We start from the raw sequence: 26,633 nt of genomic DNA on the forward strand, positions 1-26,633 counted from the left end.
TAAAAAAAAAAAAGACTATGTTCTCCTTCTCCAGGGCCCTATGCAGCAGACCAGACAGAATCCATCTGTGTCATACAGATACATCTCTCACCCATATGACCTTTTCAGAATGGTCAGAGGAGGAAACTGGAGAAACAAAAGCACTTGCTGCATAGTATCAAAACTGTATAGTAGTCTTGGAATACACTTCCTTCCTAGTCCCCCAATCCATGTCCTAGTACCATCTTTGCTATCACTGCCATCCATCCCAAGTTGGGCTAAATACAGTGCAGTTGTTACTGTAGTTGCTTTTGTGTGACATTAACAAAGAGGAGAGAGAATGGAAAGGTGTACGGCATAGGTTTTTGTTTTTGAAAATGAGGTCCTGCCTCTGATCAAGTGTGAGTGCTTCATTTATGTTGGTTAGAGAGGAGCCTTCTTTCCATCAGCCTTCTGATTGTGATGAAGAGAGAAACTGGGGCTCAAAGTGCTCTGTTACCTCAAACTATATGGGGTCCTTCTGGAATATGACAGCTATGGAGGGTGATTTGGGCCACCTTAGGCCTTTGAATTTTTTCCCGGGTGATGGAGTGTTAGGCAGCCAGAGAAGAACCCATGCTCTGTTAGAAATTTAGGGGAGGCAGCAACCATACCAAGTACTCCCCAGATGTCATTCCAGTCCTGAGATCCCAGCTGCAGGATAGTCTCTCAGCAGCATGGGTGGCCACATAAAGCCTTACGTGGGTTTATATGGCTGTCATTAAATGGGAGTTTCCCAATATTCTTTACTGGCATGCACTCACATGTAATGTGTGTATATATAGTATTGTTATTTAAATCCTCATAGAATATTATATTCATTTGTAGATATTTTTGATAAGTATGTACTTATTCATTAAGGATTTTAATGTATTTTGGATAACATGTTAACCTTAAAAATAGAGTATCAGTTCTTTAAAGACTAATCTGAAATGCATAACCATAGACCATGCTGGTGTAATCCTAAATCCTGACATTACTCTGCAATGATTGCTGTTGAAAAGACAGACAGGGCCAAATTCGGCTCTTGCACTAGTATAAACCAAGAACAGTTTGCGTCAGGGTAAGAAAGGACTGAATTTGGGCTACAACATTTATTTAAGAAAAGAAACCCATGCCTTTTTCTGGAGTTGCTTCATTTGAATTCTAAAGGTAAGGTGCAAGTCTAACCATGTATCTGGCTCTTTAAACTTTTCAGGAAGACTGTACCAATTCAAGCAGAAAATATCATACTTAATCATTTTTATTTTTGTATATATCCATATGCTACATATCCTAGGGAAAAATAATGTATTATGAAAATGATTTTTAAAAATCCTGTGTTTAGTAAATTCTTACAGATTTTTTAACTTCACTCACAGTTAATAGAAATATTAAACGTGAGTGTGATTTTTAAAAAGCTTTATTTACAAATCTTGATTTAATAGTTTTTCATCCAGATAGTATTATTTCTGTGCCCATTTTTATACTGCAGCAGGAACATGTACAATAATTACAAAAATACAAATGCCCTATCAATCATGGTCAAGAACTGGTATGCTGTACTGGCAGCAGGAAGTGAGGAGCAGACACCATTGGCTGTGGAGGTGGTGCCACATGTCCCAAAGGCTGAAAGCTCACAGCCACTTTAACCAAAAAGAGTAAGAATAGGATGCTGGTGGTCAGGGACTCTCTTCTGTTGGGAACAGAGCCATCCAGCCGCCAACCTGACCATGATGTCCAAGTAGCTGTGCTGCCTGCGTGGAGCCCGAATCCAAGACATGACCGAAAGGTTGCCAAGGCTCATGCATCCATCTGACCACTACCCCATCCTGTTCATCCATGTGAGCACTAATGATACTGCCAGGTATGACCATGAGCTGGTCAGCAGTGACTACAGAGCTCTGGGAGCAAGGGAGAAGAAGTTGCAAGTGCAGGTGGTGGTCTTGTTCATCCTCTCAATTAAGGGTAAAGGCCCAGACAGGGATTCTCACAGCCTGGAGATGAATGCATGGTTGCACAAATGGTGTTGATAGGAGGGTTTTGGATTCCTCCACAATGGGATGCTGTTCTAGGAAGGAGAACTGATAGGAGACATGGACCCCATTGTGACCAACAGGGAAGAATTGGTTGTGAATCTGAAGGTGGAAAGCAATTTAGGTCAAAGTGATCATGAAATCTGAGGAAAGGTCAGCATGAGAGCAGCAGAATATGGACAGTGGACTTCAAAAGCAGACTTTAACAAACTCAGAACTGGTAGGTAATATCCCATGGGCAGAAAATCGAAGAGATAAAGAAGTTCAGGAGAGCTGGTAGTCTCTCAAGGAAACAATATTAAAGACACAACTGCAAACTATCTCAGGGCATGTCTACACTTAGCCGTAGATCCGCACTTCTGCCATCAATGCAGTGAGTGTCAATTTAGCCGGTCTGGTGAAGACACCCTAAATCGATGGGAGAGCACTCTCCCATCAATTTGTGTACTTCACCTCCCCAAGAAGTGTAAAGGAAATCGATGAGAGATGCTCTCCCATTGACACAGCTCAGTGTAGACACCGTGGTAAGTGGATCTAAGTACGTCAACTTCAGTTACGTTATTCACGTAACTGAAGTTGCGTAAGTTAGATCGATTTACCACAGTAGTGTAGACCAGCCCTCAGTGTAAAGAAAATAAAGGAAGAATAGTAAGAAGCTAATATGGCTCCATTGGGAGCTCTTTAAAAACCTGAAAATCAAAAAGGAATCCTAAAAGAAGTAGAAACATGGACAAATTTGCTAAGGAGTACAAAAGAATAGCAAAAACATGTAGGGACAAAATGAGTTACATCTAGCAAGGGGCATGCAAGTTAATAAGAAGAGGGTCCTTAAATACATTAGAATCAAGAGAAAGATAAAGGAAAGTGTATGTCCTCTACTTAGTGGGAAAGGGGAGCTAAGATGTTTGAGCAGTTTAATACCTATTTTTCTTTAGTCTTCACTAAAGAACTGGTGAAAGAATATTCAGATAAGCTGGATGTATTCAAATCACCAGGACCTGATTAAATTCAGCCTAGGATACTTAAGGAACTAACTGAAGCAATCTCTGAAGCATGAGCAAGTATTTTTTGACAACTCATGGAGGCTGGGCAATGTCCCAGAGACCTGAAGAAAATCAAACAGTACCTGATATTAAAAAGGGGAACTGCAAGTACCTGGGGAATTATAGACCACTCAGCCTAACTTTCATACCTGTAAAGATACTGGAACAAATTATTAAACCATCATTTTGTAATGGAGTGGTTCCCAAACTTGTTCTGCCGCTTGTGCAGGGAAAGCCCCTGGTGAGTAGGGGCCGGTTTGTTTACCTGCCATGTCCGCAGGTCCGGCCGATCGCAGCTCCCAGTGGCCGCAGTTTGCTGCTCCAGGCCAATGGGAGCTGCTGGAAGCGGCGGCCAGTATGTCCCCCAGTACGTCCCTCGGCCCACACCACTTTCTAGAGGATTGTAGGGTAATAAGAAATGGACAGCATGGATTGGTCAAGAATAAATCATGCCAAACCAACCTAATTTCTTTAACAGGATTACTAGCCTGGTGGATAGGGGAAGTAGTAGATGTAATGTATCTTGGTTTTAGTAACACTTTTGACACAGTTCCACATGACATTCTCATAAGCAAACTAGAGAAATGTAGTCTAGATTAAATTATTATAAGGTCAGTGCACAACTATTTGAAAGACCATACTCAAATAGCAGTTATCAATGGTTTGCAGTCAAACTTGGAAGATAGATCTAGTGCCCTGTATGAAATATTTTCATTAATGACTTGGATAGTGGAGTGGAGAGCATGCTTATAAAATTTGGAGATGACACCATGCTGGGAGGGGCTACGAGCACTTTAGAGAACAAGATTAGAATTCAAAATGGGCTTGACAAATTCGAGAATTGGTCTGAAATCAACAAGATGAAATTCAATAAAGACAAGTGAGAAGTATTACACTTACGGGGGAAAAAATCAAATGCACAACTACAAAAATGGGACTAACAGGCTACTGTTGAAAAGAGTCTGGGGTTATAGTGGATCAGAAATTTAATGAGTCAACAACATGATGCAGTTGTGAAAAAGGGAAATATTCTGAAGTGTATTAAAAGGAGTGTCATGTAAGACATGGGAGGTAATTGGCCAACTGTACTTCATATTGGTGAGGCCTCAGCTGGAGTACTGTGTTCATTTCTGAGTACCACACTTTAGGAAAGATATGGACAAATTGGAGAGAGTCCAGAGGACAGCATCAAAAATGATAAAAAGTTTAGAAAACCTGTCCTATGAGGAAAAATTTAAAAAACTTGGCAAGTTTAGTCTTGATGGAAAAAAAGAACAGAAGAAAGACCTAATAACAGCCTTTAAATATGTTAAGAACTATTATAAAGAGGAGGGTGATCAAATGTTCTCTATGTCCACTGGAGAGAGGACAAGAAGTAAATGGCTTAATCTGCAGCAAGGGAGATTTAGGTTAGATGTTAGGAAAATCTTTGTAACTGTAATGGTAGTTAAACTCTGGAATAGACTTCTAAGGCAAGTTGTGGAATACACATCACTGGAGATTTAAGAACAGGTTGGACAAACATTTGTTAGTGATGGTTCAGGTTTACTTGGTCCTGCCTCATAGGAAGGGGTGGACTTAATGACCTCGCTCATGGTTTATTATTAATAGGAGAAAAAATATCAAATATGGATCATAGGCATAATGAAGCCCCTAATGATGATATGCCTGCTGGTCACGCAAAACTTAAAATTAGTCATTTAAATTTTGGCCACTTAGGGGGTTACACTGTCTACTGTCCATGAGGCTGAGGAATCACCACAACCTTATTTGTATAAAATGGTGCAGTTTAACTAATTTTTACTAGGCAAGTGCAACCTGTAGAAACTGCTGATTCCAGCATGCAGACTTGATCTAAGCAGGCTGACTGAATTTTGTGCTGGATCCTGTATCAAAATAAAGGCAATGGTGACATTTTCTGTAGGGCTGTACAAGCTGCATTTGGTCCACAAGCTGCACTTTACTTTTGCCTTAAACTCATAATAAAAATAGCTCACTTTTTTCTTTTCTTTTTTTTAAATACTAAGTCAAATGAATGTGTTCTTAAATGATGCCTTGATGTACTGTTTCTGATTGGTTGCATATTCCTGTGTTTGAGGTAGCATTAATCAAGCCTTCACATGTTATAGTCCATAGGAGAATGCCTGATCCTATGGAGAGAGTGACAAATAAGGTTAACTCTCAACAAAGAGTACAAAAATTATTAAGCTTTTCTATCTTAATTAAACCTTTTAGAGCATAAAGCCTGTAATTTCAAGGTCCTTGCAATGGCAAAGCAATCCTGATTAATTACTCCTATTTCTCTTTGAAAGTTAGACTGTGGATACTTTTACCTGTTACAAACTCTTTGAATTAAATGTCAAGCTTCCACCATAACGAAGATATTACAGCCTTTCCTTTAAACTCAATAGGACAAACTGGTACTACATCCTAATATATACACAAGACTAGCATTTCATAAAGTTCTCTTACCAATGGAAGTGGTAGATTCTCCCTCTTTTGATGCCTTCAGAGCAAGATTGGATGACTTTCTGAAAGTTATGTTTTGGTCTGACAGAAATTATTGGGCTCAACGCAGGGATAATAGGGTGAAATTTATTGGTCCCCTCTGACATTAAACTTGGGAAATCTATTTTTCCTTGTATGTGCCAGTTTCATTCATAGATAACTACAGATAATGTATCAGAACAGCCCTTTTTAAGGATCTCCTCTAATTTGGGAGAGCTAAAAAAGTAAAGGAGAATCTCACCTTTTTTAAAAGTAAGTTTCTAGCTCTCTTCCTTAAGATGATAGTTATGAGAATGTAACTGATGCATTGTTCACTAGGACTGAAAGTCTGTCACTGATACCTAAAGATCACAAGTTATTCTGACTTTCCTTACAGACTCTGACAAGATTGTGACAAGGCTGGCCTTTAGGGTCTGGAAAACCATTGCCATGTGTCCTTTTTAATATTTTCGGAAAGCCTAGAACAAGTTCACAGCCGGAGAGGATGGCACTCTTCAGCGCATCACAACCTCCCTTCCTATTTTAGGAGAATCTGCTAGTGTCCAATTAAGCCATCTTTCAGTATGCTCTGTGGTGCAAAACAAGTGGAAAGCAGGCAGGACAGTGCCAGTATCTAGCCCTTTATTCACAATGAATAATTTAACCAGCTTTCAGGTTCCTGTTTTCATTTACTTTAAGTGTAATCCTGCATTCTTTTCACACACAAAATCCAGTGTCGTCTTGGTCTAACCTTTGTCCCATCTCTAGGGGGTCAGCTCTTTGAGTCATTCTCCGTTCCAGTCTGTCTTGAAGCAGTTCTTTGGAAACGCCGCAGCTAATCTAGTCCTTTTGTATGATATCTGTTCAGGTAGCTTTGGTTCTTCCAACCCTTCTCTCACCCTCCATTTCTAAGTTTGATAACTTATTTTTCTATATATTCTTCCAATCTTTTTTTCACGTGCCCAAAACATTTAAGCCTGGATTCCCTCAGCTTCTCTGATTGATACCATCTTTACTGATTTGTTCATTCCAAAATGGTCCATTTTTGTAACTCCAAGCATTTATCTTCCCATTTTCATCTCCTGTCTCTTCCTCAGTGTCCAGAATTTGGGGCCATACAAAAGTGCAGCCTAATTACCATCTTGTAGATTTTAGTTTTTAATTTGATAGGTATTCTGCTATGACAGATCACTCTACTCACTTTGTTCCATTTGGTCCATCTTTCCTGTTCTCTTATAAATTCATCATGGAGTTCATCATTATCCTGAACTATCATACTTAAACTTCTGTACCTTCGGTATTGACTGGCCTCATGTCTTCCTGCAAGATATCATGAAATCTACAGATCATATGCTCTGTTTTATTTCTTCTGATTTTCATGCAATGTGCACCTCTGTGGCTCAAAATCTTCTTCCACACCCTCTTTTCTCTCCCCCATGAACACTACATCATCTGCAAAAAGGATGCATCCTGGATGTTTTCTGTAAGTACATAAACACTAACATGAACAAAAAGGGACTTAATGCCGAGCCTTGATGTATACAAACTTTTGCTAGAAAGTGTTCATTTTCTCCATGTGACCTTTTAACTGTGGTAACAGCACACTCAAGAATGTCCTGGATTAATCTGATATAGTCTTTGGGTATCTGTTTCATTGTCAAGTATCACAGAGGTAGCCGTGTTAGTCTGGTTCTGTAAAAGCAGCAAAGAATCCTGTGGCACCTTATAGACTAACAGACGTTTTGCAGCATGAGCTTTCGTGGGTGAATACCCACTTCGTCGGATGCAAGAGCTCTTGCATCCGATGAAGTGGGTATTCACCCACGAAAGCTCATGCTGCAAAACGTCTGTTAGTCTATAAGGTGCCACAGGATTCTTTGCTGTTTCATTGTCATACACCACCAGATGACTTCTCTCAGGACATGGTCGTATGACATTTCAGGATCAATGAATGCTATGTGCAGGGTTCTCTTGTTTTTGCTATCTTTTTCCACAAGCAATCCTAATGCAAAGATAGCATCCATTGTTCACTTGCCTGACACAAATCCAAACTGATTGCCACTAATCTTTATTTCTCTTCACAGTATCTTACCAATAACTTCCTCCCGGATCTTCATTGTGTGGCTCATGAGTTTAATGCTGCAATAGTTACCACAGTCTTGTTTGTCTTTTTTTCTTTTAAATATTGGTACTAATGTGCATTTTCTCCACAAATCAGGCATCTTCTCAGGCATCATGATGAAATTAAACAGTTGTGCCAATATATTCATGCTTACTTGCACTTCCATACTTCTGCTGGTACGCCATCAGGTCAAGAACTTACTTACTTTTTGTATTGATCAATGCTTCTGCAACAACTTCTTCTAGAACTAGTTGTTTTATCTCACTCAATCCTGATTTAGTTTTATCAAATGGCACAGTGCTCTTGGATTATTTTCATTCATAAACCTTTAAAAGTAATAATTTCACTGTTCTTTAATCTGGTTCTTATACAATATTCACAGGGAAATCAATAATGCAGAATCTGGACCTTTAATTGCTAGCCTACTAGTAAGGCACTGAATGCCACCAAACTTCTTTTGAGAACTAATGAGCCATAGTTTGCTGGTTATGCCTAAATCAACCAACAGCTTTTCTCCATGAGAACATGAATGAGATAATATCATCCACTACCAAACATCAACTTTATATTTCCAGATGTATTAATGAAACTTGTCATTCTCCAAAAGCTGCAAATCAGTAAGTAGTAAATTGAGCAGAAGTAAGTAGTTTACACCAGTCAGTCTAAGTATACATTTTCAGTTTCCATAGCTTCAGGGGAATACAATTTGGGAATGCATGACTAGATCTTGCTTGTACTGAATTAGGATTAATATGATTTGTGCTGTGCTCTCTGTCAGAGAAATCTCTTTTAAAAACCTGCCATCTCAATGTATACTGGGGATTTCTTTCCTTACATCCATTCTGCCTCAGGTTGCTTTAACTTCTTTCAATGTTTCTGTGTAGATTATCCGTATTGTCCATTAGGCTGTTGGGAGGGGGGATGCTTTTTTTCTAAATGAAGTCTGTTGTGTTATTAACTCATTCTCTTCCAGAGCTGGAGTTGACAGTAATTCCACTCATACTTGTGATTTTGCTTTTACCTCCTTTGCACCTTAGTCAGTGCCCTCTCTATTTTATTTCCTCTGAAAGGTTCACTTTTTATTGTTATCCATTCTCTGTCATGTTCCATTGAATTCAGTACCCTAACTACATCACTTTGCAGTATACTTGAAAGGGCTAAAAGGTTCTAGTTTTTATATAGATTAATCTCTGCCAAGATTTTCATTCTCAGTGTAAATCTTGGTTACCATTCGATAAGTTTATCGATTTTCTTGGATTTTCATTAGATTTGCATCTCTTTCCAGAGAGATTCATTCCTGTCAAGTTTCAGTCACTGAGACACAAAATAATCCTTATTTTGAATTAACTTTAGGAAATTTTAAAAGGACCTCCCTTATCCTGATGAAGAACTTTTCTCTGTGTGACATTTAAATTTTCATCATTTTTTAACTCACTCATTCATATTGTCAGTTCTTGTGAGCCTTGGGTACCAGATAAAGCAGCTTTCACAATACATTAAAACAAGACACATATTTTATCTCTGAGTAAAACAAGTAGCACTAAAATATCCTTTGGTTTATTCTTGAGGACAAATCTTCAGAATATAAGAAATAAAGGGTATGTTTCTTCCTATTTATCCCAATTTATCTTCAGAAAACCAATCAGACTTTTACATTATAGATATGATTTATGATAAAGCATGTAATATTCATAGGCACACACATTTCTAGTGTCATTTTATAGTAAAGGGTGTAGATAGGAGCCATCAATGACTGGAGGGGCTTACATATAGTTCCTATAATACTAATAGGAGTTATCCACCGAACATTCCCCATACACATGGATGAGAGAAAAGATACCTAAAACATGATAGCTTTATACAATACATCCCTTAATCACTCTCCTCTTCTTTTTAGCTTCTGGTAATAAGGTATTTGTAGTTGTTATGCTAGTTCTTTGAGTTTTTCTTAATCTTGTTTTTTTATCATGGGAGGTATATCAGTAGATTTTGAAGGACTGATCTTTTTCACCTCTTGCTAAAAACAAGATAATATATATGTGATCACATCTCTTCCGCTAGGGAGTAAGGAATATGTACTTGTATTTCCCTGGTGAGCAGAATGACACATTTCTGAGGATCAAGAACTTGTTTCAAAAAAGTAAAGTATAACTAGTTTTATGAGAGAGAGAGAGAGAAGAAAGGTATGTGGGATTATGTTCCTGAAGGTAAAAGAAAACACATCCGTCTTTGAACGTTAGTTGTGTCTTTAAGGATTCTATTTAGTCCCCAGTGCTAAAATTTAAAATCTGCTTGGTTTAGTTGTCTTCATGTTAAAGTTCTCTGATTGTGTAATGGATTTGCCTTTTAACAAATCTGTATTATGGGGGAGGAGGATCTCAATTCATAAGCAAAAGTACTCATGAAATTGAAAAATTATGAATGTTGCCTTTGAGCCAGTGTTCTATTCTTGTTCTTTGCACAGAATTGTCTGTGATAGCTTTGCACAATAGAATATGAGTAAAGTATGGCCCTTGGTATGGAGATGGTTTGTTCAAGCTTCCCCTAAGCACCTCAATCTTGACTTCCCACCACCTCTGCTACTATAATTTTGGACCTCCCATAGGTAGAGACTGATGGTTGTTCTAAACTGTACACAATTTTCTGATGAGTTCACGTCTTGTTCCCACCTTCACAGCTGCAGAAGGCCCCTTGGATGTGAAATGTGTGCAGCTTTGCTGGCCAGGATGTGGGGAGGAGCTGAGGATATGTAGGGAGCACCCTCTTTGTGGCAAGGAATCCAGCTCCACAAGAGTTCCTTTCATGGCACTACATGTGGAGGCAGGATTTAGGTTTTGAGAGCAAGGCAGCATAAGGGTATAGCTGGAGAAGTTATCACTATGCAGATGCTCCAGTCCGTCTCTTCCCCTCATCCCTGTCTGCTGACAGTACTAGGCTTGCAAAGGTTACTCCAAACAAGAAAGTAGATTCCATAATGCAGTGTTGTTCATGTTCTGTGGTGTTGAAGGAAGATTTCTCCCTCACCTTTCCTATAGATCTCTACAGTAGTCAGCTGGGTTTGGTGGTTCAGAGTGGATTTGTCCCATTAATTATTTTTTGTAACATTTAAAAAAAAAATAGCAGCTGCGATGAATCCACCAAACTGGTTTTCACTGTGACCTAAATAATGATTTACAACATTTACGTCTCTGGAGATGAAAGCCTAGAGCTTTAATCCATGCTGAGGTCTGCTGTGGCTACACTGTCAGTACCCAAGCTAGCAAGATTAAAGCTATCTCAGGCATATCGATACCTGCTGCTATTACAGCCCATTAGACCTCCCTACGTCCCCTCTCTCTGTTAACCATAGTAGCATCAACCATTTCAGAAAAAACTCCTGTGCAAGCAGCTTTTAGAAGAAGAATAACTACCATCATTTTTAGCCAAGGAAATCAACACCATCCTTCAGTTTTAACTGAGGCTTCAAGTTGAGGACATTTTCCCTCTATCATTGCAAAATGTTAAAATAATGTAGCATCCCATTTCAGTTCTCTTTGTTCTTTAATCTGCTGGCTAGAGCTGTTTTCTTAATCTTATCATAGTTTAGTTCAGCAAAGTGTTTAAAATATTGTTACATCTAGAGTGATGTATCTGTACTGTTCGTTGTATCTCTACAATTATTTAATAAGATTCGTAAAAAGCTGTGTTTATGTAGGTAAATACAAAAGAGTAGTGGTCAAAAATAAAGAAATATCAGAAACAATTTAAAATACAGTATTTAATCCTAGAAGATTTAATGATCAGGCATTAGGATATTGGACATTCTCCTCAGCCCTATTTCTAGTAATATAGGGTAAGTGGAAATGTATTAATTTCATGTATTTCTTTTCCCTTTTATTGTCAGTGGTCTAGTGAGGACATCTCTATGGCATAACATCGAATCTGTTTTTATTACACAGAGTCCACTATTCCATCTTAAAAAGGAGGGAGAGAGAGCTTACAGACACATGGCTGTTGATTTAGTAACAATGATAGAAAATTTGTAGAGAGAATGGTTAACAAAAATAAAATATGGCTCTAATACAAAGGCAATAAACAAAAATAGATATCAGTATATTCTCAAAAAAAGGCCTAATCTTCTGAATGTCTAACAATATATGTTTGGAATTGCTATCTACTAAAATACATAAAGTTACTCATATAAATGGCTGTTATATGTGTCTCTGTGTCAAGAATAATACCAGTTTTATGAAACTTTTGTCTGAGAGTCAGTATCTGTCCTCTTAGCCTTCTTATTACATTCCTGATTATTCCCACCTTGCAAACAGCCTTTTTTGCTTTAATGGGATGTTTATTAAATGATACAAAATTTCTTCAGTATGTTTTAAAGAAAGGCTTATAGTGGAAAAAATTGTCAAATTTTGCATCTTTGTTTTGAAATTATTAATTATCTGAGATGGGAAAACTAGTTTGGATAAAATAAAGATTTCACTGAACATTCCCTCAAATCTCAAACAAATCTGAACCTTTTGTGTAAACACATGATCGTTTTAGATGATTGAAAATGTTTGCTTCAGGACCAACCCTGTAGCAACCACCATATCTTGCCTTCAGCAGCAGGTTCTTTTCTAGAGACAGCCAATCAGTCTGCTTGTTTCTCCATCCTTGATCCCCTATTAATTGTAGAGGTACATTACACTCCTAGAGTCATAGAGTTTAAGGCCAGAAGCAACCGCTAGATCATCTAATCTAACTTCCTGCATATCAAAGACCACCAACACCACCAAGTAACCACACACTACACCTGGCAATGGAAATGAGACCAAAAGTAAATGAGACCCACAGGAAACTATGGAAATTATGTGCCACAGTCACAGAATAGGAAGGACTGAGGTTCATCAGTACCTGAGGCTTCTGCATTGGCAGGGAAATGATTAAATGAGAGGTACCCAGATAATCCTGGCAAGCGATCCACACAAACACGCTGCAGAGAAATGTCAAAAAAGCCCAGAGGTTTTGCTCATCTAACCGGCGGAGAAATTCCTTCCCAGTCTCTCATATGGCCTGAGCATGTGCACAAGAAACACCCAGCCTAGTCTGGTGTGGGTCTGTTCTCCAGAGACCAAGCTGAGTGACTTATTCTGCAGCAAGAGTCAATTATGCCTATCTGCTGCCACTCCTTGCACTTAGAAATGTGACGGGCACTCCAAATAAAGAACCCACTCCCAGACTCTTGGTCAGGCTGCCTGTGCATAGTTTATATCCACAGTCTAGACCGATAGAAGATTAAGTATAGGAAAGATCAACTCATTTGGGAACAGATCAGAGTATTATTTAAGCTTGTCAGTTAAAAGAACTAGTCAAAAAACTGTGAGGGGAAAATGCTGTCAGAAACTTTCTGCTTTTTGTTGCAAAAGAAAAATTTTGTTTGAAAACCAAAAGTTTTTCTTTTTCTCAGTTTTAAATGAAAAGTCAAGATGTTTTCATGGAAAGTAGATTCTTTTTGTGAAAATTTTCATTTAATTAAACCCCATTTTTCATAAAAACCCAGTTTTGACTCAAAATGGTAAAATAGTCTTATTAGTTAAGCTTTGTATAAGCATCTGAAATTATAGATGCTTATATAAATTGAGTCTTCAGAAATATTCACTTTATTCTGTATGCCTCAGTTTTTGGGTGCTCAGCAACACACACCAGGGTGTCTCTTGTTGGACACCCAAAAATGAGGCTTTCAGAATTAGTGGCCATTTCAGAAATGTTGTCATCAGTAAATTAGTGAGCCAGTGTCTCCTGGCAAGGGAATGTAAGTCGTGAAAAGGGTAATGAGATTCAAAATAGTTGGTATCTTCAGAAGAATAAGGGAGCTGTGCATTTTCAAAACCATTGAAGACCAGGTACAAGATATCTCAAGCTAGACACATAAAATCTGAGGCACACAAAATTACTGGACACTTCTGAAAGTTTGACCATAGTTTTTTGTTATTCAAACTTATGTTCTTTATCTTTTTTAAAATGTTGACCTTTAATATGATTTCTCCAAAAGCGTTGAGATGGGCACACAAGTGCTGGAAAGTTTGGAATTCCATTATTTATGTTAACGTCCTTCTATGGATATATAGATGACTGCAATTTCTAGTACTCTCAATACAGATTTTGGCATAAGCAATAACGTTTTCTTTAATGCTAAAAAAGTTGAATCTGAAGAAAGCCTATTGATAATGAGATGCAGAAGCATAAACAAATGAATCAACCAAGTATTTTGCCCTAGAATGTCGATCGTTCTAGAATTGAATGTGTTTTTGTTTTCCAGTATAATTGTACTGTATTTTATTTATGTATTTATTTTAGGCACAGAAGGGGCAGTGTTTGGGCACTCTGTGGAGACACCCCATATCAGAGCAGAACCTTCCCAAGACCTCAAGTAGGTGTTTGTTAAAAGAGTTGTTTAAAATTTATTTTTTCCCAACACCAATTAAGATATCTTGATTTTTATTTTTTATTTATAAAGTAATCTATATCATTTAGGTCATTCATTTATATATATTCTATTGACCTGTTCCTCATCTATCTAAAACACCCACAGACTTCACAACAGATGATACCACAGTCAGAGAGAAAAATATCCTTTATCACAAATGATATGCACACTCCGTTACTTTTTATAATGTAACTTTCTCCAGTGCCAAACTAATCTAAATCATCGAGTTTGGGGTTTGTACACACACTATACTTTTTGGAACAACCTTTTTTTTTTTTTTTTTTTTTTTTTTTTTAAAGGCCAGTTTAATACAGTGCTGTCTAGCAGTGTGAAGCCCAGGTCTTGTTTGTTTATGAGCTATTGCAGGAGATAAAAGCTAAAATGTCAACAGAAAGTAAACAGCCTCAGGTTTGTCCTTCATACAATACTTCTGTGGGTTTTTTAAAGGGTTGTTTTTTTTCTTTAGGAATTGATTTTTAAGTAAGCCAGTCTACCTCTCAAAATGTATTCAAAGTCATTCTGAGATGGTTGTATGTGTATATGGATGTGTATGCATAAGTAAATTGTAAAAGGACAAAATCTAAAGTTTACTAAAGAGTCTATAAGACCAAGAAAAAGGTAATTTAGAATGACTTGCCAATGGAAGCCTTTTCATAAAGTTTGCATGTTATTTCAGTGGTAGGTATTAATTTACACTAAATGATGGAAAGATGAAATTTAAATGTGAAACAAACAATCATACTAGAATCTAAGGATTTTTTGTGATCTTTCCTAGTTTTACTTACATCAAAGTTTACTGCAACTCTTCCATGGTTTCTGCACATTATAAACCCTTCTCGTTAGCCTGCCTAGCAACATTTACAGTGCCAAGCTGTTCACTGGATTCCAGAAGGAGGTTAGATGAGGCCCCCTCCATGCATTTTAAAGAACCATCAACCTAACATTGACTTCAGTGAGGCTCTGCATAGCCATACAGCATGCAGGATTGGGGCCTTTATTTTTTTTCTCTCTCTCAGAAAATGGAAGGGTCTGACCAAAATTGATCATTTAAACAGAACATTTTAAACTTAATGTAAGGCTTTGGCAGGGGGGGGGGCGCTCTAGGGTGTGCAACACTCTTCCTCCTGCCCCCCTGCCAAAGGCTGTTGGCTGTTTGTTGTTAAAAGTAGTTGTTGTCTACAGTAACCAGGTGGCAGGATTACTAACAGTTAGGAGGGCAGCAGAGACAGAAGAGAAAACACAACTTGCTGTTGTTTCAAAATGGCACAACCAGCAGCAACAGTCTCATGTGAGGGAGAAGTGGTACTTTTGCCACCCTAAAGAATATGGAGGATACAAGCAGATGTACTTTGTCAGCATGCAGTATTCTGGGTGTGATCTTAAGGGTTCATTTGAGTAGGGCTGTAATCTCCCTGATGCCTTTGTGTATGCAAATTGCACTATCCTTTATTTGCCATCACAACCCATTGCAAACTCGCATCTAAATTGCAGTCTACTACCAACCCTAGTTCTGTTTTGGCATTTCTCTTTTCCATGCTTCTCCTTCCCAATGAATAGCTGCCAAACCAACCAGTCCCTTAAATCATTTGTTATCACATGTGCTGTAATTAATGGGAATTCCTCAACATTCTTCAGCTAGCCTTCCCCTCTTCTTCTAACATCAGATTGATTTAGAGAACACACACAGAAGGACGATTCAGCACCAATCATCATCAAATAAGAGGTTTATGAAACTGAAATAACTCCTACTGTGCACATAACATTTTAGGCTAACAGCATTAATTTACAATTAAATTATTTTATTCTTCATTTATTGAATATGTATTATGCTCTGCCAGCTACCCCGAAATGTTCACTGCTATGTATTCATTAGGGTTCAGGGTTATTGCATTTGAAAGCTCTGAAGTCATCTAAACAAAGTGAAGTTATCAACCTCTGGAATTAGGATTTTATGAAAGCTGACAATATATTTTAGTCTAGCACAGAAGATACTGGACAATTTACTAAATAATGACCTTGTATATGCAGCAGAATCTGCCACTGAAACTAGAAGGTAAAATTATGACCATGTTTACTAGAGATGAGACTGAACTACAAAATTGGATGTGAACCCAGATTTTGACACCCACTAAATTAAGGGTTTTTTTTGTTTGTTTGTTTTTCAAAATCTGACAGTTCGGCTCAGCTCATTATAGACAAAAGGGTGGGTTGCAGAATTCAGCTCTGGAGCTTGGTTCATACTCTGAACAGTGTCATCCCCACCAAAATGTAAGGGTGTTCAGACTTTGGCCCATCTCTAATATTTGCTATTAAAATGTTCCTTTTAAAAATCATACACGGTGCAGCTTTAAAACAACTGCATATTTGTCCCCTCTTCTGTGTTTTTTTCCTTACGTTTTTCCTAATCTAACCAGCCAGCTTTTGCTAGCAAAATGTTTTCCTACAATCCTTTGTGAAAGCTGATAAACCCCTTTAGATCAAGTCCATTGCCCAAAATATAATTGAATCTGACTTTCATTAGCTGAAACATGCAGAATAAAAGAATCGTGCTTTAGAATGAGCAAAATGAATTACATTTTGATAATTAAATCTCCAGATTTCCGTTGATACCTTTTCTCACAAGAATGCTGTGAAGGAACTAAACTGCCAAGATTATAGCCCTAAAATATTGGCTTTAATGATAATAATGCATTAAAACATGGTGCACTAATGGGTAATATCTATGCACAAAAGAGTCAGCCAGTGGTTATATGCTGATAGCTATGCCCTGAATCACTTTCTTAATAAGGGGGTAAATTACTTTGTTGTTGTTTTCTACCTCTGGGGAGAACTAGAAGATCAAATTTAATAGCTTTTTTTTTTAATTCTATGTCAAGACTAGTATACCATTAACTATTAGCTAATCCTGAAAGCTAGTGCTGGGCATAATGAGATGGAAATTGATCAAGCAGCAAGAAACAGATAAAGCCCATACGATCTCATTTTGACTCTGATCAGTATCGAAGATACACAAATCCCACAGAATGGTTTTATGTTTTCCACAAAGCTACAGCCACATGACATCTCTAAGAACCTCTGTCTAAAATGCTGCAGTAGGTAGCCTGCTAACATAGCACTGTGTCCTTTCTGTAAAAGCTTGAGGCCAGAGAAGAGGTGACACAGTTTTGTCATTGAAATGATCGAGGTTGAGAGAAGCTAGGAGGCTGAGAAGCTATTTGAAGTTGACAGGAGAGGTGTGATATTCTGTACATGCACTTTATCCAGAAAAAGCTAACAAACCAATCTTCAACACAAGGGAGAAGATGCTATAGCCTGAGACAGTCCAAGCCCCTGCTTTTTTAATTTGTTGTTGTTGTTTTTTGTAGAACATTAATGGCTATAAACTATTGCCAGTCTCTCGAGCTATGACTAGAAGGATTTTAATGACTCTCTCATTCTCTGACTTTTTTTCACAAACTGGTTTCGTTCCCAAGTTGATCTCGCTTTCAGATATTCTGTACTTAAACTAATATGTTTTTGTGTTGATACAAATCCATTTTTCAATCATATCTCTAATTGGTGAGAATAACTTCTTCCTTATCTTTATACTTACAGGAGAGGGGGAGGTGTGCACACCATCACCATGTCCCCTGTATGCTCCATTATCCCTGGTTAGTATGACAGGCACCTGTTAGTTCTGACCTTTTTTTAAGATTGACAAAGAGCTTCCATTATATGCTTCTATTTTTATATGCTTGCATTTTTCAAAAACATTCACCTCTTGGATTGATATTTAGGACCCTTAGTCCAAGCCCAGAGATAATTATTCTTTGAAAAAATATGGCCCAAATCCTTTCTGCTGTTTTAAAAGATCAAAGAGTGAGAAATCTACACTTCTTCAAATGCTAAAAAAAAACACCTCTACTTTTTTGTCACAGCCCTTTAACAGAAACAGCTAATGCATGAAATGCAGCATGCCATAGTCCTCAGTTAAACACTAATGTTCTAAGCTGTTGAAAAATCACTTATGAGCATGCTCAGTGACAATTAAGTAAACCTTTTAGCAGAGCCAATTGAAACCCCATCCTCTTTTTAAGGTCACTGCACTTCATGATTCTCCTCTCTGGCCTGACTAGGAGGTTTGAGACATTAGCTGCTACTCTGAGTGCTGTTGTGTCTCAAAGCTCAACTGTGCAAGGTACTGAGCACTTTGGTTCCAATCCAACAATTCAGCTATACCAAAAGAAGGACAGGAGACAACTGATATGGATTGAATCAGATCACAACTTTATTATTAGATATCTGGGACTACTGGCAGATAAGTGTATAGTGCAGGCAACTCCATGTTCATTGAAATAACTACTCAGGGCTTCCACCAGCCCCCTTCATTTTCCATCCAGGTCCCCCTGCCAGCCCATGGCTTGGACCCTACCATCCACCCACGTTGTAGCAGTGTTAAGGGTGGGCTATAAGAAAGGGGGTTGGCTCTGTGCCATACCAATCTTAGGAGCCTCAATTCCCCCACCCCCATTCCATTATTTTAACCAGCACCTCTTTGTAAGTCCTTTACCAGGCCATTTATCTGGTCACTGGATGCCTTCCCTATGGAGTACCTACACCGGACATCTGCCTCACACTTACAAAATGAGTTGCAACAGACAGCCTAACCTCCTTTCTTCCTCGCCATAATAAGTCCTCCCTAATACCCACTGTGGGGAAAGCGCAAAACAAAACAAAAACACTCCATCTAGCCCAATCTGGTGATGAGGGAAAATTCCTTCTCACCCCCCCCCCTAAAAAAGGAGCAACTAGTGCAATGCCCACAGCAGGTCCTAACCAAATCTGATATTTGCCACCTTGAGGGGAGAGAGGGTGGGGCTGCCTTGGTTACTGCCTGGAGAAAAGGATTCTAATGTCAGGGCTTGCACCTTTCAAAACCTTCTTCCCTTACATTCCCAGGGGATGAGTCAGTATTGCCAAGCTGCCCCCCCACCTCATGTTTTTGTAGCAGTTTCTGACCACCTACCCCCCACCCCCACCCGTAAAACACTGCTACCTTCCTCTGGTGTGGTGGGGTCATTTAAATACATGCTTAACTTCAAACATATGTTTGAAAAGTCATGGAAGATGGGAGAGAGTCCAGAAGACTGGAAAAGGGCAAATATAGTGCCAATCTATGAAAAAGGAAATAAGGACAACCTGGGTAATTATAGATCAGTCAGCTTAACTTCTGTACCTGGAAAGATAATGGAGCAAATAATTAAGCAATCAATTTGCAAACATCTAGACGCTAATAAGGTGATAAGTAACAGTCAGCATGGATTTGTCAAAAACAAATCGTGTCAAACATTCCTGAGAGCTGTCTTTGAAAAGGGTAACAAGCCTTGTGGATAGAGGGAAAGTGGTAAAATGTGGTATATTTTGAGTTTAGTAAAGCTTTTGATACTGTCTCTCATGACCATCTCATAAACAAACTAGGGAAACACAACCTAGATGGAGCTCCTATAAGGTGAGTGCAAACCAGGTTGGAAAACCATTCCCAGGGAGTAGTTATCCAGTCATGCAGGAAGGGCATAATGAGTGGGGTCCCGCAGGGATCAGTTCTGGGTCTGGTTCTGTTCAATATCTTCATCAGTGATTTAGATAATGGCATAGAAAGTTAACTTATAAAGTTTATGAGCAATACCAACCTGGGAGGGGTTGCAACTGCTTTGGAGGATAGGATTAAAATTCAAAATGATCTGGACAAACTGGAGAAATGATTTGAAGTAAATAGGATGAAATTCAATAAGCACAAATGCAAAGTGCTCCATTTAGGAAGGAACAATCAGTTGCACACATACAAAATGGGAAATGATTGCCAAGGAAGGAGTACTGAGGTAAAGGATCTGGGGGTCACAGTGGACCACAAGCTAAATATGAGTCAACAGTGTAACACTGTTGCAAAAAAAGTGAACATTCTGGGGTGTATTAGTACCATTCTGGGGTGTATTAGCAGGATTGTTGTAAGCAAGACACAAGAAATAATTCTTCCGCTCTACTCCATGCTGATTAGGCCTCAACTGGAGTATTGTGTCCAATTCTGGGTACCACATTTCAGGAAAGATGTGGAAAAATTGGAGAAGAGCAACAAAAATGATTAAAGGTCTAGAAAACATGACCTATGAGGGAAGGTTGAAAAAATTGGGTTTGTTTAGTCTGGAAAAGAGAAGACTGAGAGAGGACATAACAGTTTTCAAGTACATAAAAGGTTGTTACAAGGAGGAGGGAATTGTTCTTCTTAACCTCTGAAGATAGGACAAGAAGCAATGGGCTTAAATTGCAGAAAGGGAGGTTAAAGATGGACACTAGGAAAATCTTTCTAACTGTCATGATGGTTAAGCACTGGAATAAATTGCCTAGGGAGGTTGTAGAATCTCCATCATTTGAGATTTTTAAGAGCAGGTTAGACAAACACCTGTCAGGAATGGTCTAGATAATATAGTCCTGCCATGAGTGCAGGAGACTAGATTAGAAAAAACAATGAGGAGTCCTTGTGGCACCTTAGAGACTAACAACTTTATTTGTGCATAAGCTTTTGTGGGCTATAACCCACTTCAGCAGATGCATGGAGTGAAAAAAGTAGGCAGGTATAAATATACAGCCCATGAAAAGATGGGAGTTGCCTTACCAAGTGAGGGATCAGTGCTAATGAGGCCAATTCAATTAGGGTCGATGTGGATTCCTGCTGGGAATAGGCCACATCCACCCTAATTGAATTGGCCTCGTTAGCACTGACCCCTCACTTGGTAAGGCAACTCCCATCTTTTCATGGGCTGTATATTTGTACCTGCCTACTTTTTTCACTCCATGCATCTGATGAAATGGGTTTTAGCCCACAAAAGCTTACGCACAAATAACTTTGTTAGTCTCTAAGGGTATGGCTACACTTGCGAGTTGCAGCACTGGTGGAGGCTTTCCAGCGCTGCAATTAGTAAGTGTCCACACCTGCAGGGCACATCCAGCGCTGCAACTCCCTGGCTGCAGCGCTGGCCGTACACCTGGCTCAGCATGGGGAATAAAGATTGCAGTGCTGGTGCTGCAGTGCTGGTCATCAAGTGTGGCCACACACCAGCGCTGTTATTGGCCTCCAGGGTATTAGCAGATATCCCAGAATGCTTTTATAAATTACTCTTTGTTTTGTTATGCAGCCTCTCTTTGTTTTGTTGTGAACTCGGAACTCCATTGATCCCAGAGCTGCTTATCTACAAACACAGCTCCTGTTTGCTGTGATCAATCTGTGAACAATCAAATGAGATAATGAGGCAGGGAGTGAGTGTTTGCTTGACAGAAACGGGGCAGAGGGGAGAGAGGGAGTCCATTGGCTGCAGGCTGTTTGCAGTTAAGAGTTAAGGGTAAGGGATCGGGAACATGTTCTGATTTTTCAAGGCAGGAAGGTAACACACAGTGTTGGCTCCAAAAATCCACACTCTCTCTCTCGCCCGCTCCCTGTCACACTATGCCCCACCCCACCCCACCCCACCCCCCCACCCCCTCTTTTGAAAAGCACGTTGCTGCCACTTGAACAGCTGCCCATAATGCATCACTCCCAACAGCGCTGCAAATGTGGCTACACACCAGCGCTGGTAGCTGTGAGTGTGGCCACACACCAGCGCTGGCCCTGCACAGCTGGATGACCAGCGCTGCAGATTTGTAAGTGTAGCCATACCTTATGGTGCCACAAGGACTCCTTGTTGTGTTTGCTGATAATAATACGGCTACCACTCTGAAAACAGAGACTAGATTTGATTACCTGTTGAGGTCCCTTCTAGTCCTATGATTCTATGATAAGACTTATTTTCTTGAGTCAGGGACATGCTTGAGTATTTTTTTGGAGCAGAGCCTTAGTGTTCAGCATCTCAGAGAATCAAGCTGGCTTGGGGGAAAAACAGCAAAATTCTCCAAAAAAAACCCCTGTATTAACTTCAGGAGGAAATCATGGGTGCAAAAACACTTCCTTCAAATCCTATAATCTTATCTTCACCCTTCCAATGTTTGCCTAATATGCAAGCTTTTATTTATTTTTAAAAAGCTTGTTATATTGTAAGGTTAGAGCCATCACAATGTAAACAACTATACTGCTGTTCTAACAACCTAGCATTTCAGAAACCGGTCTCCAACCATACAGGGACGTGTGAACTTCAGACTAGTTGCACTCATTTAAAGGCTAACGTTATTTAAGCACAGGAGGTTTCTCTTTTTCTCTTAAAAACAAGAATATTACATTTTTAAAATGTTAATGCAACATTTTGACTTAATTGATAAAAACAAGAAATGCAAAGCTTGGGTTTGAACAGAAATACTAACTTGCCACATTACACCTGCGTAATGTCTATCAGATTTTTCTGTTTAAATTTGTGCATCATAAAACTTGTGTTGTGCATCATTAAGGATGTGTGCACTGCAGTTGAGTCAAAATTGCTACTGAAACCTTAGTATTTGCAGTTCGTCTTTTTGTGATGTTAACTGTGCAGGCTTTAATGTTGGATTGATGTAAGAGGCTTTTTTATTTAATCCACATTTATTTTCCTTAATCCCCCTTTGTGTTACATTTCGCTTTAGATGCTTTATCATTCTCATTACTCTTTGCAATCTCTCAGTTTTCTCTATCATTTCTATTGTATAATGCATGTATATATGCAGAGTATTCCAGCTGTAGTCTAACCAGTACAGAATAAAGGGAAATGATTATCTTCCTTGTCTCTGTAGTTTTGTTGTCTTCAGTGGCTCTGAAGATAGAATTCACTGTCAAAAAGGAAGAAAGGGCCACTTGGCTCCCCTCTGGTGGCATGGCCTGCTGCCAAAGGATAGAAAGAAATGTCTGGTCTCTGCTAAAGACAGTCCCTGTCATAAGGGAGGTAACTGAAAATAAATTGACTTACCAAATCTTTCCTGACTCTTGTTTTCAAAAACAAAAAGGTATGGTTGAGTGCAAGTGCAACCAACTGGGGAGTGTGCATTACAGGTTCTCCTCTATGAAGTTTGAAAAACTTCAACAGAACTATTTTCTGTAAGAGAATGCAGTTCCATCAAAATTGACACAATTTCACAAAGTGTATCTATCTCCCTGAAATTTTGTTTTGGAGGAAAAAACTGGGAAAAGAAGTTCCAACAGTGTTAAAATGTTCCATTTCAGTGTTTCAAAATGAATCCTAGAATATCAGGGTTGGAAGGGACCTCAGGAGGTCATCTTGTCCAGCTCCCTGCACAAAGCAGGACCAATCCCCAGACAGATTTTTACCTCAGATCCAAAAATGGCCCCCACAAGGATTGAACTCACAACCCTGGGTTTAGGAGGCTAATGCTCAAACCACTCAGCTAACCCTACCCTGTTGATTTATTGTTTTGAAATTACTTTGTTAAAAATTGTATTCTATTTTAAAATAGAATATAGAGTAAAAATTCAAAATCAAAATAGAAATGTAGAACTAGACTCAACCTCAGTAGGTTGAGTCCAGTCCTCTGCACTGAGACAGGACTAAGTCTTATCTAGTCCATCCCTGACAAGTGTTTTTCTAACCTGTTCTTAAAATCCTCCAATGGTGAAGATTCTGTAACCTCCCTAGCTAATTTGTTCCAGTGCTTAACTACCCATTCAACTAGGAAGTTTTGCCTCCTATCTAACCTAAATCTCCCTTGCTGCAATTTAAGCTCATTACTTCTTGTCCTGTACTCACTGCATAAAGAGAACAATTTATCCTCTTCCTCTTTACAACAATGTTTTATGTACTTGAAGGCTATTATCAAGTCCCCACCCAGTCTCCTCTTCTCTTTAGACTAAACAAACCTACATTTTCAATCTTTACTCAAAGGTCATATTTTCTAGGCTTTTAATAATTTTTGTTGCTTTCCTCTGGATGTTCTCCAATTTGTCCACATCTTTCCTGAAGAACTCCAGTTGAGGCCTTATCAGTAGAGTGGAAGAATTACTTTTGTCTTGCTTACAGCATGCCTACTAATACATCCCAGAACAATGTTTGTTTGTTTGTTTGCAATAGTATTACCTTGTTGACTCTCATTTAGTTTGTGATCCACTATCAGTGTACTCCCCATGCCATTATCCAAATCATTTATGAAGATATGGAATGGAAACAGGACCCAAGACGGATCCTTGGGGGATTCCACTCAATATATCCTTCCAGCTTGACTGTGAACCATTGATAACTATTCTCTGAGCATGGTTTTCTAACCAGTTGTGAAACCATCTTTTAGTTGGCTTGTCTAGGTTATATTTCTCTAGTTTGCTTATGAGAAGTTCATATGTGATACTATCAAAAGCATTACTGCTCCCCCTCTATCCACAAGGCCTATTGCCCCTATTAAAGAAGGATATTAGTTTGGATTGACATGATTTGTTCTTGATAAATCATGTTGACTGTTACTTATCACCTTATTATTTTCTACATGCACAAAAATTGACTGATTTTGTTCCATTATCTTTCCAGGTACCATGGTTAAGATGACTAGCATATAATTATCTGGCTGGTCCTTATTCACCTTGTTATAGATGGGTACTATATTTGCCCTTTTCCAGTCCTCTGTGATCTCTCCTTTCTTCCAAGAGTTCTAAAAGATAATTGCCAATGGCTCCAATATCTCTTAAGTATTCTAGGATGTATTTCATCAGGCCCTTCCAACTTGAAGACATCTAACTTGGATAAGTTATTATTAATTTGTTTTTCCCAATTTTAGCCTCAGATCCTACCGCATTTACACTGATGTTAACCTCTTTGGTGAATACTGAAGCAAAAAATGCATTTAACACTGCAGCTATTGCTATGTTCTCTGTTATTGTCATTACCTCCTCATTGAATAATAGGCTTACCCTGTCCTTGGTCTTCCTTTTGCTTCTAATGTATTTGTAAAATGTTTTCTTCTTACCTTTAATGTCCCTAGATAGTTTAACTTCATTTTATGCCTTAGCCTTTCAAATTTTGTCCCTACATGCTTGTGGTGTTGTGTTTTGTTTTTTTTAATATTCCTCCTTCATAATTTGGCCTAGTTTCACTTTTTGTATGATGAAGCATTTCAACTGATTTGCAACTATTTTATTTATTTTACAGCAAATTTTGAAATTGTTGGTTTTCACTCCAATTGGGAACAAAGCTAGATTTCAAAATTTTGAAATCATTTGCAAAACAGATTTTCCATCCTCCACTCAGCTGTAGGATATGAAACTGTTAGAACCTCAGAGAGCTTTTACTTAAGCTGTAATAGCTTATGATTTTTAGCACTGAAAATCTCCAGTTCATTCCCCAGTACATTAGCCAACATGGTGGCTTGCACAAAAAAGATGAAAAAAAGCTTTTGCTGCGGGTTTTTCTGAACTAGATCATCTGTGGTATCCCTGTAAAGACTTAGAGAAATACCCCTACACTTTGCAACCAGACTTTGCCTCCCTCAGTTAAAGCATACAAGATATTTTTTAAAAGATCTTGTTCTGTTTCACATTTTCACTTGGCAAGGTAATGTTTTCATTTTCTAATGTCTGATGTGTTAGCTTTGTGCAAGCAAATATGCTGAATCGTTCTACTGTCAGTTTTGTTTAAGTCCTAGTAAACCTCAGGTGGTCAATACAGAATGTTGTAATGATGAGGTTTTCAAGTACTATCATGTTAGATATTAAAAATATAAAACAAAAAATAACTTTTTTGTATGAAAAATAAGATAATACATTCAGAAAGGTTTTTGAAAACTATCAAGCAGTTCCCAGGCTTTCTTGGGTAATGGACAGACAACTGACCTACAATTAAAATCATTTAAAGGCTTTTATTTCCCCCCTGCACAATTCTCACCCCTGGATCTATCATAAACTATTATAAATGTAATGTAAATAAGTTTCTGTTGTAAATTTAGATTCCATATTAATAGCTGTCTCATTTACTTTACTAACATTGGCTCTTAGCTGCACCCCTTAAAATGCTCAACAGTCATTTAACTTTCTTGGTTGTTTCCATCCTCCTCCAATTTTCCAAGGTTTGTTTTGTTTTTATACTACTTTGTCTTGTGGGTTGTTTCCCTGTATTCTCATAAATCCTTAGACATCCTGGGGATGCCCTTGATCTATAGATTCACACACTAGACCTCTTTAACTTTCCTCAGACCTCCTGGTCATTCCTGAAGCTTCATTACACTTGATGGGTGCAGTCAATTTAATGCTGTTGCCCTCTCCAACACTTCTCCAGAATTTCTCCAGAAACGCTGTTGCCTATTAGCCAGGATGGGTAAGGAATGGTGTCCCTAGCCTCTGTTTGTCAGAGGGTGGAGATGGATGGCAGGAGAGAGATCACTTGATCATTACCTGTTAGGTTCCCTCCCTCTGGGGCACCTGGCATTGGCCACTGTCAGCAGACAGGATACTGGGCTGGATGGACCTTTGGTCTGACCCAGTATGGCCATTCTTATGTTCTCTTCACTAATTCTTTAGTACTTGTAATAAATAAAGATAATGACAATTTCAGAGCCTCTCCTAT

The 26,633-nt window shown here is 38.6% G+C and overlaps 1 protein-coding gene across 7 annotated transcripts in view; it reads left to right on the plus strand.

Annotated features, from left to right (window-relative positions):
* The window catches only part of SGCZ (sarcoglycan zeta), a 491,213-nt gene that overhangs the window by 441,786 nt on the left and 22,794 nt on the right, over nt 1-26,633 (plus strand). For all 7 annotated transcript variants that reach the window (XM_039542317.1, XM_039542313.1, XM_039542316.1 and 4 more), the window contains one exon: nt 14,013-14,085. In XM_039542317.1, the coding sequence (XP_039398251.1) occupies nt 14,013-14,085 (73 nt within the window). The remainder of the gene's footprint in view (nt 1-14,012; nt 14,086-26,633) is intronic.

This window comes from Mauremys reevesii, linkage group 5 (assembly GCF_016161935.1).
Source record: "Mauremys reevesii isolate NIE-2019 linkage group 5, ASM1616193v1, whole genome shotgun sequence".
Classification (NCBI taxonomy): domain Eukaryota; kingdom Metazoa; phylum Chordata; order Testudines; family Geoemydidae; genus Mauremys; species Mauremys reevesii.